Genomic DNA, 12,638 nt, shown 5'->3' with positions numbered 1-12,638 from the left:
TATCTCAGCTTTCGACATGCCTTTCTCACTAAACTTAATCATTTCTAGCTTTCTTTTCAATTGATACATTGTAATTATACATTATTTACAGAGTACAATTTTCTGTTTCAATACAGGTATATGTTGTATTATGATCAAATCAGGGTATTTAGCATGATGATCACCTTATACATTTATCATTTCTTTTTGGTAAGGACATTCAAAGGCCTCTCTTCTAGTTCTTTTGTGATCCACAGTCCCTAATCATTTCTAGCTTTTGATTTAAAGTAGGGTATGTGTGACTCTTCCTTTTACTTGAACACTGAGAGGCACTGTGGGGTTATTAATTGTCTAATTTCAATATTGTTGTGTCTCAGGGAAGCGGGAGGCCTGAGGAGAGGGAGAAGATAGGAGAGTAGCTGGTCAGTGGAGCAGTCAGAACATACACAGCATTTATCAGTTAAGTTCACTGTCCTATATGTGTGCAGTTTGTGGTGCCCCCAAACAATTGCAATAGTAGCATCAAAGATTACTGTTTGCAGATCACCATAACAAATGTAATAATAATGAAAAGGTTTGAAATATTGTGAGAGTTACCAAAATGTGACAGACACGAAGTAAGCACACAGTGTTTGAAAAATGGCTGATCTTGTTTTACTTGTATTTCCCTACTTCACCTCATATTGCTTTATTATTTATTTATTTATTTATGTATATATTTTTGCAACAGGGTCTGACTCTGTCACTCAGGCTGGAGTGCAGTGGTGCGATCTCTGCTCACTGCAGCCTTCATCTCCTGGGTTCAAGCAATCCTGCTGCCTCAGCCACCTGAGAAGCTAGGACTATAGGCATGCACCACCACGACCGGCTAATTTTTGTATTTTTTGTAGAGACAAAGTTTCAGTATGTTACTCAGGCTTCTTTTGAACTCCTGGCCTCAAATGATCTGCCCCCGCTTGACCTTCCAAAGTGTTGGGATTATAGGCGTGAGCCACCATGCGTGGCTTCATACCATTAAAGCAAATCCCATACATCAAAGCATTTCATTAAAAAATTTTTGAGTATATTTTTCTAAGAAATAGGGTATTTTTTAAAACTGTAATACCATTGCACTTAAAACATCAGTAATAATTTGTAAGAAACTTTTGATTGAGTTTCTGATTTTAATTGAATAAATTTATATCCTTTACTAGAACAGACTGTAATAGAGGCCTGTAATTTAGCAGCATCTAAATCTGGTGAAACATTACAAAAATCATAAATAGAGACAGCATATTTGATACATTGTGTCTTGTTAAAAATATTTGTTGAAGAAAAGTACCCTAAATGGAAGCCAAAAGATACTAAGCGAATATTTATAAGTTTTAATATTAACAAAGCTAGAATTAAGAATATGTTCTATTTAGCAGAAGTTGATCTGAGCTTACCAGGTACATCAGTATACTTTGAAATAATATTTTCAGTTAAAATTATTGTGTCCCCTAGAAAAGAGTCAATAAAAGCTTTCAACAATTTTAAATGTATAAACAATGAATCTGACAATTAACAATAAAGAACAACTTTGAAGTAGCAGGTAATCTTAGGAAAAAATAAAAAATACTGAGATCATATTGAAAAAATATATTCATTAGTAAAATATCAATGACATGGTATTAGCATAAAATATGACTAAAACACTGATTAAAACATATGAATGTCTACTCAGAATAATTAATTTTAATTCTGTAATAGATTATGGAAATGTACAAAAGTATAATTGTACAGCTTGATTAATGCTCCTTTTTTTTTTTAATGTTCACATAATCAGCATTAAAATTTTTTACTTTAATATAGTTTTATTTTTCAATAATTTTGTTTTTGAAAATAATTTTTGAATAGAATCATCTTATAAGTCCTCAGATGGAGTAAAACCAATTTATTGATCAACAGTTTGTTGGTTGATAAATATGTTTATTTAAAACGTATAATTTAAATTATTTTCTTTAGTGCTCTGGTTCACTTTCAAAAGTGTTGCAGTTTGTATATTATATTATGCCGTTGCCTAACTAAGCATTATCAAGTACTTGTATATCAGATATGGATGTGGTTATGAATTGTGCTATGTCAACCTATCAACAGAGAACAAGAGAGTTTCTGCCAGGAAATGATAATGGAGAGAACTACTTTCCAAAGGGCCTTAAATGCCCTGTATCAAGAGTATCTAACCCTGTAGATGTGGGAGCCTATTGTGGTTTTGAATAAAAAAGTGATATGACAAAAGTGGTATTATGGGAAGTTTAAATAAGGAATGAATATCATGGGTGAGTTATCAGTGGCTTGAGTGGTAAGCATGGAAAAGATAGAATGACTGAAGCCTCATTACAGAGGAAATTTTCTGGGACTTACACATTGGGCTGGCAGTATTGAGGGAGACGTTGGAATCAGAGAGGAGGCCAGTTTTCTCAGTTGTCTGATTAAAAAGGAAAATGTCTGTATTGATAGCCATAGGGAATTTAGGAGGAAGGGAAAATATCTTTTGCCAGCAAGGTGATGTGGTTTTGGATCTTGAATATGAGGAGATGGTGCTGTATTGTAGCAGAGATGGTTGCTAGTCCGTTGGAGATAAAAGCCCTAGTGAATCCCAACAGTGAGGCCTGAGCATGCAGATGGGGCTTTTCTGTGGAAGTTACTTGAAGCCATGTAAGTGAGTTCTTCACAGAAAACTGTGTTGGAAGAGAATAACAGGCAATGTCCTGAGCTTTGGGCATCTCCTGCAGTTGGAAGAAGAGAGGAAAAATGGCACCAGTGAAATAGGACTCAGAGTACATCGGAGTCTTGGTCAGAGGGATAGAAGGAAACCCAGCAAGGGGTTCATGGCACCTAAAACAAGAGCAAATGTCAGTGAGTTATGTCACATGTAGTGATAAAGTGCAGAGGGCTATGAAGAGGTCATTGGATTTTGAGCTCACTGATGACATTCAAAAACAGATTCAGGAGATTAAAGGGTGAGTGATAGATGAAGAAATGGAGATACAATCTATAGACTGTTCATTTTAGGAGCACATCAGAGAGATGAGAGACAAATGTAGAGTGTTGTACTCAGAGGAGCAGAAAAGTCAGGTAAATCATTTCACGATACTGGAGACCTTTACATGGAGGAAGGCGGAAATGAAAGACTCCAGTGGATAAAGGAGAGATTGAATGTTGTAAGGAGAGAGGGGAGATAAATAGGGAATATCATTCTAGGGGAGAGTGGAATGAGGAGAAGAAATGAAGGTATTAGCTTTGGAAATAAGGAATAGTATTAAAAATGAGACTGGAAAATGAGAACATTAACATTATAATAGCTATTTCTATTCATTAAGCATCTATATTCTAAGCTCTTATGTAAGTATGAACTCTTTGTAAACCATTGAGGTATTGAGGGGGATACAGGAGAATTGTGTTAAGACACAGACTCCTGCCCTCCAGGGGTTTATATAGGTTAAATGGAGAGAGGAGGCATGAATAGCATTGTGTGTAGCCAAGGAGTTGAGTGAATAGGCAACGTGCTTTGGGTGCCTGGCAATGCTTTTGGGTGGCCTTGTAAATAAGGATGTGAATGGTCAGAAAAAGCCTGATGGAAGTGAATATTGGTGTGAACTACCAGGAATGGTTGGGATTTGGATAGGTGGAAAAAATTGGGAAAATATGTTTCAAGGAGGGAGACTAGCAGATGTAAAAACCAACCCTGCAGAGAGCAGTTTCTTGGTAACTATCAGTTTTGGTGGTTTATATTTTATTCAGTTATAATAATGAGAATAGCAACTAATGCTGAGTATTTACTCAGTGCCAGGTACTGTTCTAGAAGCATTTTCCATATATTTTTAATTTTCTGCAGTCACTTAGGTACTTGTTTTTACCCTACTTTCATAAATGAAGAAATAGAGGGGTAAGTAATTTGTACTAGATTTTACAGTTTATGAGGGATGGGGCTGGGATTTCAACCTGAGCTTTCTGATTCCAGAGCTCTTGCTCTTAACCTTTTCACAATTTTGCCCTCGAGGATATCATAGTATGCTAGGAAGTAATGGCAGATTTGGTTGAGGTCGAGTTATAAAAAGCCCTGAATACCAGGCTGTCAGGTTTGAACTTTTTTCATCCTTTAATGAAGAGCCATTGGGGCTTTCATCAGAAGCAAAGTGAGGTTGTAAGATTGATGTTTGGGAACCATCCAGCACGTGTTAGTGAGTGACTCTCTTTGAGACCAGGGATTTAACTGAGCCGACCTTTCCAAGGCCATTGTTATACATAAGACCAGACTTCTACGATACAGTACTCTGACATTTTAATCATCTTGGCGGTTGGTACATGCTGCTCTTCCTTGATTTAACTTTTTCTTTCATTTTAGCTTTTGAAAGGATAAAACATTTTTATTTGAAATGGATTTATATGGTTTCTGTTTTGAACTTATGTTATTTGTGGTGGGAAGACTCAAGGACGTTGGAACTCACATTCCAATAGGGAGGACAGGATGAACATGTGTGAATAATATGTACAGAAAAAAGACATTCTTTCCTTTTTATTTTTCCCTTCTAATATTGGTAAGCAGTACAGAATGAAAGCCTTAAGGTGTAACTTGCATAACTGCCAAGAAATGTGAATACTGTGGTAATATTTGGGCTGTAGCTGTGACTGATGCATAGTGGGGAGGCCGAAAGCTTTGCTACCATAGACCTGATTCTGAATTCTGGTAATCCCGAGGAAGATAACAAAGGCAAATCTCTTCATCTTTCTGAGCTTTTAAATAATGGGGTTTATAATCTCTACCTGGATTTGCTGCTGAGAAAATTAGAAGCAATATATGTTAGGTGTCTAACATATTTCCTGGCCCATAGTAAGTTCCCAATAATAGATGTTACATAGTCGTTCTTTTCTTTTCTGCCTGTTGCACTGTAGAAAAACCCTTGTTGCCCCATTATCCGTAGCCTAAAATTAGGGAGATATATCTAACAGGAGAATCTCACATACAGATGACATATAAAAACCTGTGTTACTTTGCATTGTGAATTATTTGAAAAGACTCGGCAAATATAAAGACCAGTGGTAACCAAATCTAGGACAAGAATTAAGAGAAGGGCATTCAGTAATTAGTAGCCTATAGTAAAAGAAAAGTATGTATAAAATTTAGTTGATCCTTTAGTTTAAGGGAAGATACTGAAATAGAAGAAATTATTCCTTTGGAGAGATCAGGAAGCTGGTAGGTTAAGATTTATATTTCCTCATGGCAGGAGAACTTAGAATTTAGTAAATGAGAAACTTGGCTATGAAAGAGTTGGCAGTGCACATTAGGAAAAAAATGAGCATCAAGCATCACTTTAGAAAAAGCTACTATCAGACACCATTGACGTCACTCTTGGTTTTCACTTCGGTCATTTCCTGTTTAATGATACCACATTCAACAACTCATCTGTGTTTGAGGTCACAGAAATGAGGCAGGGGTACAGAAAGAGTGGAGAGTGTGGTGTGGCTTTAGGATTAGATTATTCTACATTAACCTTTATTATATGTGACAGAAAAATTCAAAACAGTTGATCATATGAGGGAAATTAGCCAAAAGTGTGAATACTGATTATCAATGATGTGGAAACTTTCAGGAGGAAGGGAGTTTGAGTAGTAGGTTCATAAGCGGTACCCATTGCAGATGTGTCTTAAATACTCTTGTAAAAATTAACTTTTTAATTATAAAAGTTATCTACGCCAGTTGTCTAGTGGTGCTTAGTCTTTGCTAGCCCTCAGGGTAACAAACTTTAATTTTTATTTTAATTATTAAGGTTTAATAAGTATTAAAGTCACTGTCTTCAGCACACATATTTCACACTTGGGTTGAGGAACCATTGTGTGGCTTTAAGCCAGTTATTTCCTTTGTAAGCATCATTTTCCTCTAGATCTCTTTTGAACTGATTTCTAAGGTCTCTAATTGAATTGATTCCCTTCTAGTTCTTCAAACCTGCTAATTCTAAATACCAGACGATCCCTGACTTACGATAGTTCCACTTAATAACTTTTTGACTTTATGATGGTGCAAAAATGATACACATTCAGTAGAAACTATGCTTAGAATACCCATACATCTATTCTGTTGATAACTTTCAGTATAGTAGTCAATAAATTCCATGAGATACTCCACACTTTTTAAAAAATAAAGTCGGCTTTGTGCTAGATGATTTTCTCCATCTGTAGTCTAATGTAAGTGTTATGAGCATGTTTAAGGTATGCTAGATGAAGCTATTAGGTTCAGCAGATCAAGTGAATTTGATGCATTTTTGACTTAACAATATTTTCAATTTATGATGGATTTATCAGGACATACATAATCCTATAAGTTCAAGTGCTTCTGTATTCCATTCTATTGTCAATGTCCTTATTTTGCCACTAGATGGCAATAGTGTACCTTCGAACCCAGTCCCCTCTGGGTTTTCAGAATCTGGGGCGTCTGAAGAACTCAGAAATTTTAGCCTAGTCCATCCTTGCTTATTTCACACTTGGGGAACTGAGACTCGCAGGTTAAGTGACATAGCCAGGGTCGTAACAGTTACTCAGAGCCACTTGAATCCCAGTCATCTTTCTCCTCTATCACATTCTAGGGAGCTTTGTCAGGGAAATTCAGAGAAACCATGCTCTCAACCTTTTGAGTTCTTTGTGAATTATTTTTAAAATAATTTAAAGCCATTGGTTAAGTACAGGTATTATCACATTCAAAATAAAAAGTTGGCCTGCTTTTGTGTTTCTCTGTTGGCTCCCTGAGAGACAAACGCTGGACAGTCAGCTTTTAAAGGTTATTGCCTGCCTACAGCCAGCTTGTCTTCACGATTTGCCTTGGAAATAAGCTCTGCAGAAATCTCAACCAGGGCCTCTCTATCAGGTGATTATCTCCCTCCATCCTTGCCCCGTCCTGTGGCCACCCATTTTTCTATGTCTTCTTTCGTCCACCTGACTAGCCCAATCAAGAGAGCGTTTGTGGGGGAGGAGATATGCTCCTGGTTCTTAAAGAATTATCTTTTGGGTTTTCCCAGCGCATGTTAACTGCCCTGTTTTCCCCTCTCTCTTTATTGGTGACAAGGATGGTATTGCCATAAATCATGGCTTGTGTATAGGCAGAATGGTGTTGTCAGAGGCAGAGAGGACGCGGTCTTTGGAGTCACACTGACTGGGTCGAACCTCTCCTCTGTCTGTGACTGACTGAGTCTTTGTCGCCTCTCTTAGGAGAGTGAGATTGACCACCTTGCAGGGTGGGTGTGAGGAACTAGAGTAATGTGTGGAAAGCTCATGGTGTCAGTGCTTGGCACACATAGCAGATGCTCATGAAGAGCTAATTATTTTGGTTGTTATTGTAAAGAGAGGAACAGGAGTAACTATAATATATGAAAGAAGCTCAAGGGAGGGTCTCAGCCAAAGGACCTAGCTTTTTATTGAAGAAAGAAGGGAAGGATGCAAGGTATTCCAGGGCCTATGTCAGTGTTTTAGAGAAATAGTGTAACTGTATTAATAATGGTAGCCACTAGCCATGTGTGACAATGGACACTTGAAATGTGACTAGTTGAAATTGATCCATGCTGTGTTGAATTCACATCAAATTTCAAAGACTTGGTGTGAAAAAGTGGATATAAAATATCTCAATAACTTTGTATAGTAATAATATATTGAAGTAATCGCATATTGGATATGTAGAGTTAAATAAAATGTTATTAAAATAAATTTCACCCTTCCTTTTACTTTGTTTTTTTTTTTTGAGACAGAGTCTCATTTTTTAGACCAGGCCAGAGTGCAGTGGCGTGATTGTGGCTCACTGCAACCTCCGCCTCCCGGTTCAAGTGATTCTCCCACCTCAGTCTCCCGAGTAGCTGGGATTACAGACGCATGCCTGCTAATTTTTTTTGTATCTTTAGTAGAGACAGGGTTTTACCATTTTGGCCAGGCTGGTCTTGAACTCCTGACCTCAAGTGATCTGCCCACCTCAGCCTCCCAAAGTGCAGGTATTACAGGCGTGGACCACCTTCCTTTGACTTTTTGAAACGTGGAAAATATAATGAGGCTACTAGCATGATACTTTTATGTGATAGCACTGGACTAGAAGATAGAGATTTGTACCCAAACATATACAACTATGTTCTGAGGAATCGAGAGAGGTTTTTTTTGAAGCTTCTTTTGATTTTGTTTTTCTTTTATGATGTTCTGTTCTTAAGAGTATGACTATTCTGAGCTGAGATGCCAGTCACTATTGGTAATAGCAGTTTAAGTAATAGTTTAAAAAGAAAAAAGTAAAAGAGGCACCAAATATGCTCTGTAGTCCCCCAAATTCTGAAGACCTCAAAAAAGAAAAGCCACTGGATGATTTCAAAGAACACCACTGTGTGCAAAGCTCATCTCCCTTCTTGTTATCAGTAGATAAAACCTAGCAGTTAACGATCCTAGGATTTTTCCTTCAAATGCAAAGTATTAAAACACTGCAAAAATAACCAAGAGTGAAAAGAAAAGAGAACCATAATACTTTATGTTAAATTAAGTCATCTGTCTGATTTTCATTAAATTTGTTTTGGTTTTAAAGACATTGGTTACAAACCATTCAGTAGTTTTAAAAATTAAAAATGAAAGATAACCTCATCACCAGTCTGTTTTAGAGCTAGAAGGTAATTGCTAATTTTGGACATTTGCAACCCTTATAAATCTTCTTAGATGGATTGAAAAATGAAGTTTTTATTTAGATTTTGAATTTACATGTGTTTTTGTTTGTTTCTTTGTTTTTGAGATGGAGTCTCGCTCTGTCACCCGGGCTGGAGTGCAGTGGCGCCATCTCAGCTCACTGCAAGCTCCACCTCCTGGGTTCACGCCATTCTGTTGCCTCAGCCTCCCAAGTACCTGGGACTACAGGTGCCCGCCACCACGCCTGGCTAATTTTTTTGTATTTTTAGTAGAGATGGGGTTTCACCGTGTTAGCCAGGATGGTCTTGATCTCCTGACCTCATGATCCACCCGCCTTGGCCTCCCAAAGTGCTGGGATTACAGATGTGAGCCACTTTGCCTGGCCACACATGTGGTTTTTATAACAACACATGGGAAATAGTATCTGTTCTTTGCTGATGCAGAAAACAAGCAGAGCACATGCATTTTGAGGACCTTGAGGTCAGTTCTCATTGTTCTTGATTTAGTCTCAAAATAAGAATCCCTTATTCCAAGTAAACTTGGTATCATAATTCTTTGTATCTAAGATGCCATCAGTTGTAAGAAGTACCTTTAAGTACCACTTTGTATAGAAAAAAAATGTTGCCAATAAAACTGACAAGCTATTGGTTTTTCAGATGCATCTCTATTTCAGAAATGTTAAATGGCAGGGAAAAAAGTATACTTTAACATTGATGAAATATAATACACAGATTTTGAAACTTTTTACTTGGAGTTTAGAGAGCTTATTTTACATGTTAGCATCAGACTTTAGGTTCTCTCAGAATGTATCATGTTCAGCAAGTGTGGTTTGGTGCATTGAAGCTCTTTTCATTTAATTTTATTAAAAAACAGATGAAAGCAAAGTGGTGAGCTCATTTTTAGGTTGTTGAAAGTCCCATGATTCAGAAAAGTGAACTTCTAACTTTTAGTTTCAACCTAGTACCTCTGCTTCTGCCCCCTCCCAGTAGACATATATCCATCCTCTTTTCAGTCATTACCTGTCCCTCTAACAAAATCTGTTCTCCATAAAGGCTCCTGATAACAGTTATTTATAGCCTCTTGTGAATTCATGGCAAAGTGTTAAATGGCCCAAGTCTGCTTGCTTTCTAAGCTTTATCTCTAATTACTGGCTAAAAATCTTTATCTGCTTGAAGAACTTTCAGGCCTCTGCTAGCCATATGGAACAAGTTTTGTGGGAATGGCTGAAGGAGGAGTGATGTAGAGGCAGCCTCCTACTCTGCCTCTATGGAAGGCTGTGGATAGATAACAGAGTACCTCATTTTCTTTCCTACCCTAAACTGTCCAAGTAAATCTGACAGCTGGTTCAGTGCCTTTCTGGAAGTCGGTAAGAAAGGAGACTTCAATCTGCTTATAAAGTTGGCTTTGCTGACTGTCTGGAAGGAAAACAACTCATAATAGCTGCATTTCTGACTAATTCCACTGAATTTTTGTTAGTTTTTTGTATTTTTGTTTTTGTTTTGTTTTGTTTTGTTTGAGATGGAGTCTCGCTGTGTCGCCCAGGCTGGAATGCAGTGGCGCAATCTCAGGTCACTGCAGCCTCCACCTCCTAGGTTCAAGCGATTCTCCTGCCTCAGCCTCCCGAGTAGCTGGGATTACAGGTGCACACCATCATGTCCGGCTAATTTTTGTATTTTTAGTTGAGATGGGGCTTCACTATGTTGGTCAGGCTGGTTTTGAACTCCTGACCTCAAGTGATCCGCCCACCTCGGCCTCCCAAAGTGCTGGAATTACAGGTGTGAGCCACCACACCCAGCTGAATTTTTGTTAGTTTTATCTCCCTTTTGACAGAGGCTATTGAATTTTAAGGAAATCTTATGATGTACAGATTTTTTTTTTTGTAATCTGAATAGCTACTTCCTATTTTATCTGTTTTCTAAATCTCAGTGTTTACAAATCTAATTGGCTTAGGTCATACTTTACATTTTGAGTAACTATTTGATAATCCAGATTCTGAACCTCCTTTTTCTAAATTATTTTCAGGCATGCCTAAAGCAGATATATGCTAGGGCAGTTTGGCTCTTGGTTAAGCTGCAGAAGTTCTTGTGGTCTAGTTTGAAGATGAAAACAGAAATTTCTTTTTTTTGAGTTTGTAATACATTCATCAGTTGTGAGTCTGCTGATACTTTTTATATGGTGGTCCCTCAGAATGCATGGGGGATTGCTTCCAGGCATCACCCCCCCAACCCCAATACCAAAATCCATGATGCTCAAGTCCATTGTATAAAATGCTGTAGTATTTGCATATGACTTATGTACATCCTCCTGTCATCTCTTGATTACTTGTGGTACCTAACACAGTGCAAATGCTATGTAATTTGTATTGTTTAGGGAATAATGACAAGAAAAAAATGTTTGTACATGTTCAGTAGAGATGCAACCATCCAGTTTTTTTTCCTCCAATATTTTCACTCTGCAGCTGATTGAACCCACAGCCAACATGCCCAGTAAGGAGTTTGGTTAACACAAAGTATGGACTTTTTCCGCAAAACATATGCAATAATAGCATGTTTTCAGTGTTAGCATTGAAAATTATATGGAAAAATTTACCTCCATTGCTAAATATTCTACATTTAAACTAAATGTAAGGCAAATATTTATTATATAGCTCTGCATTCTTTCTAGGAGTGTGTTTGTTGATAGCATCTTAATAATTTTCAGATTACATTCTGTAAATGTTTCTGTGTGTTTGAATGACTTTGACTTTTGGTCTTTGCAGCTCGGGGTGTGGTTTTCTCTCGGTTGTGCCTATTTGGCCTTGGAAGACTATCAAGGTTCAGCAAAGGCATTTCAGCGCTGTGTGACTCTAGAACCCGATGTAAGTTTGTTTGATCTTCTGTCCTTACATGGCTCTTTACTCTCTAAGTTGTTGAAATTGTACTGTGCGGTTCAGAACAGCAATTCCTTTTGTGTTGGAGGAAAGTGTACATTTGAGGGAAGGTCATACCTCAAGGTATAGGATTTATAAATCTGGAAATAAGTTAATATTTCATGGTTTCATTTAGGAAATAATTTTGATAAAACAATTTTCTTGTTAAAAATATATTTCACTGAATGTATAGCAAAGTATCATGTGTATTTTGTCATTCACTAGTATGTCCTGCCTATGTTAATTGCATTACTAGAAAGTTATTTTAGGGTGGAGTCTTTTTATATTTGATAGTTTTATGAGATAATAATTCATATACCATACAATTCACCTATTTAATACATACAGTTCAATGATTTTTAGTATAGTTAGAATTGTGCAACTGTCAACTACAATTAGCTTTAGATCATCTTTATTACCCTAAAGAGAAACCCCTGTACCCATTAGTTGTCACTCCCTATTTCTCTCCAAACACCCTCCCCTTCAGCCCTAGGCAAACACTAATGTGCATTTTGTCTCTATAGATTCACCTATTATGAACATTTCATATAAATGGATTCATACATTTTGTGGGCTCTTGTGACTGGCTTCTTTCTTAATGTTTTCAAGATTCATGCATGGTTATAGCATGCTTCAGTACTTTGTTCCTTTTTATGACCAAATAATATTCCATTGTGTGGGTATATCACATGTTATTTATCCATTCATGAGTTGGTAGACATTTGGATTGTTTCCACTTTTTGGCTATTATAAATATCACTACTATAAACATTTGTTTATAAGTTTGAGACCAACATATGTTTCCATTTCTCTTGGTTATATACCCAGTAATAGAGTTGCTGGATCGTATGGTAGCTCTATGTTCAGAATTTTGAGGATCTGCCAGACTGTTTTCCAAAGTACCATTTTAGGCTGGGTGTGGTGGCTCACGCCTGTAATCCCAACACTTTGGGAGGCCAAGGCGGGTGGATCACTTGAGGCCAGGAGTTCGAGACCAGCCTGGCCAACATGGTAAAACCCCATGTCTTCTAAAAATACAAAAATTAGCTGGGCATGATGACTCATGCTGTGGTCCCAGCTACTCAGAAGG

The 12,638-nt window shown here is 37.3% G+C and overlaps 1 protein-coding gene across 2 annotated transcripts in view; it reads left to right on the top strand.

Annotated features, from left to right (window-relative positions):
• Positions 1-12,638, top strand: part of TTC27 (tetratricopeptide repeat domain 27) — a 197,649-nt gene that overhangs the window by 143,273 nt on the left and 41,738 nt on the right. The window contains exon 14 of one of the 2 annotated variants that reach the window (XM_054475625.1): positions 11,399-11,497. The exons of the other annotated variant lie outside the window; for it this stretch is intronic. Within the exon in view, the coding sequence (XP_054331600.1) occupies positions 11,399-11,497 (99 nt within the window). The remainder of the gene's footprint in view (positions 1-11,398; positions 11,498-12,638) is intronic. 2 annotated transcript variants of the gene reach the window in all.

Source organism: Pongo pygmaeus, chromosome 12, assembly GCF_028885625.2.
Source record: "Pongo pygmaeus isolate AG05252 chromosome 12, NHGRI_mPonPyg2-v2.0_pri, whole genome shotgun sequence".
NCBI classification, from domain to species: domain Eukaryota; kingdom Metazoa; phylum Chordata; class Mammalia; order Primates; family Hominidae; genus Pongo; species Pongo pygmaeus.
The sequence above is the reverse complement of the archived record's forward strand: the minus strand, read 5'-3'. Positions and strand labels throughout refer to the sequence as shown.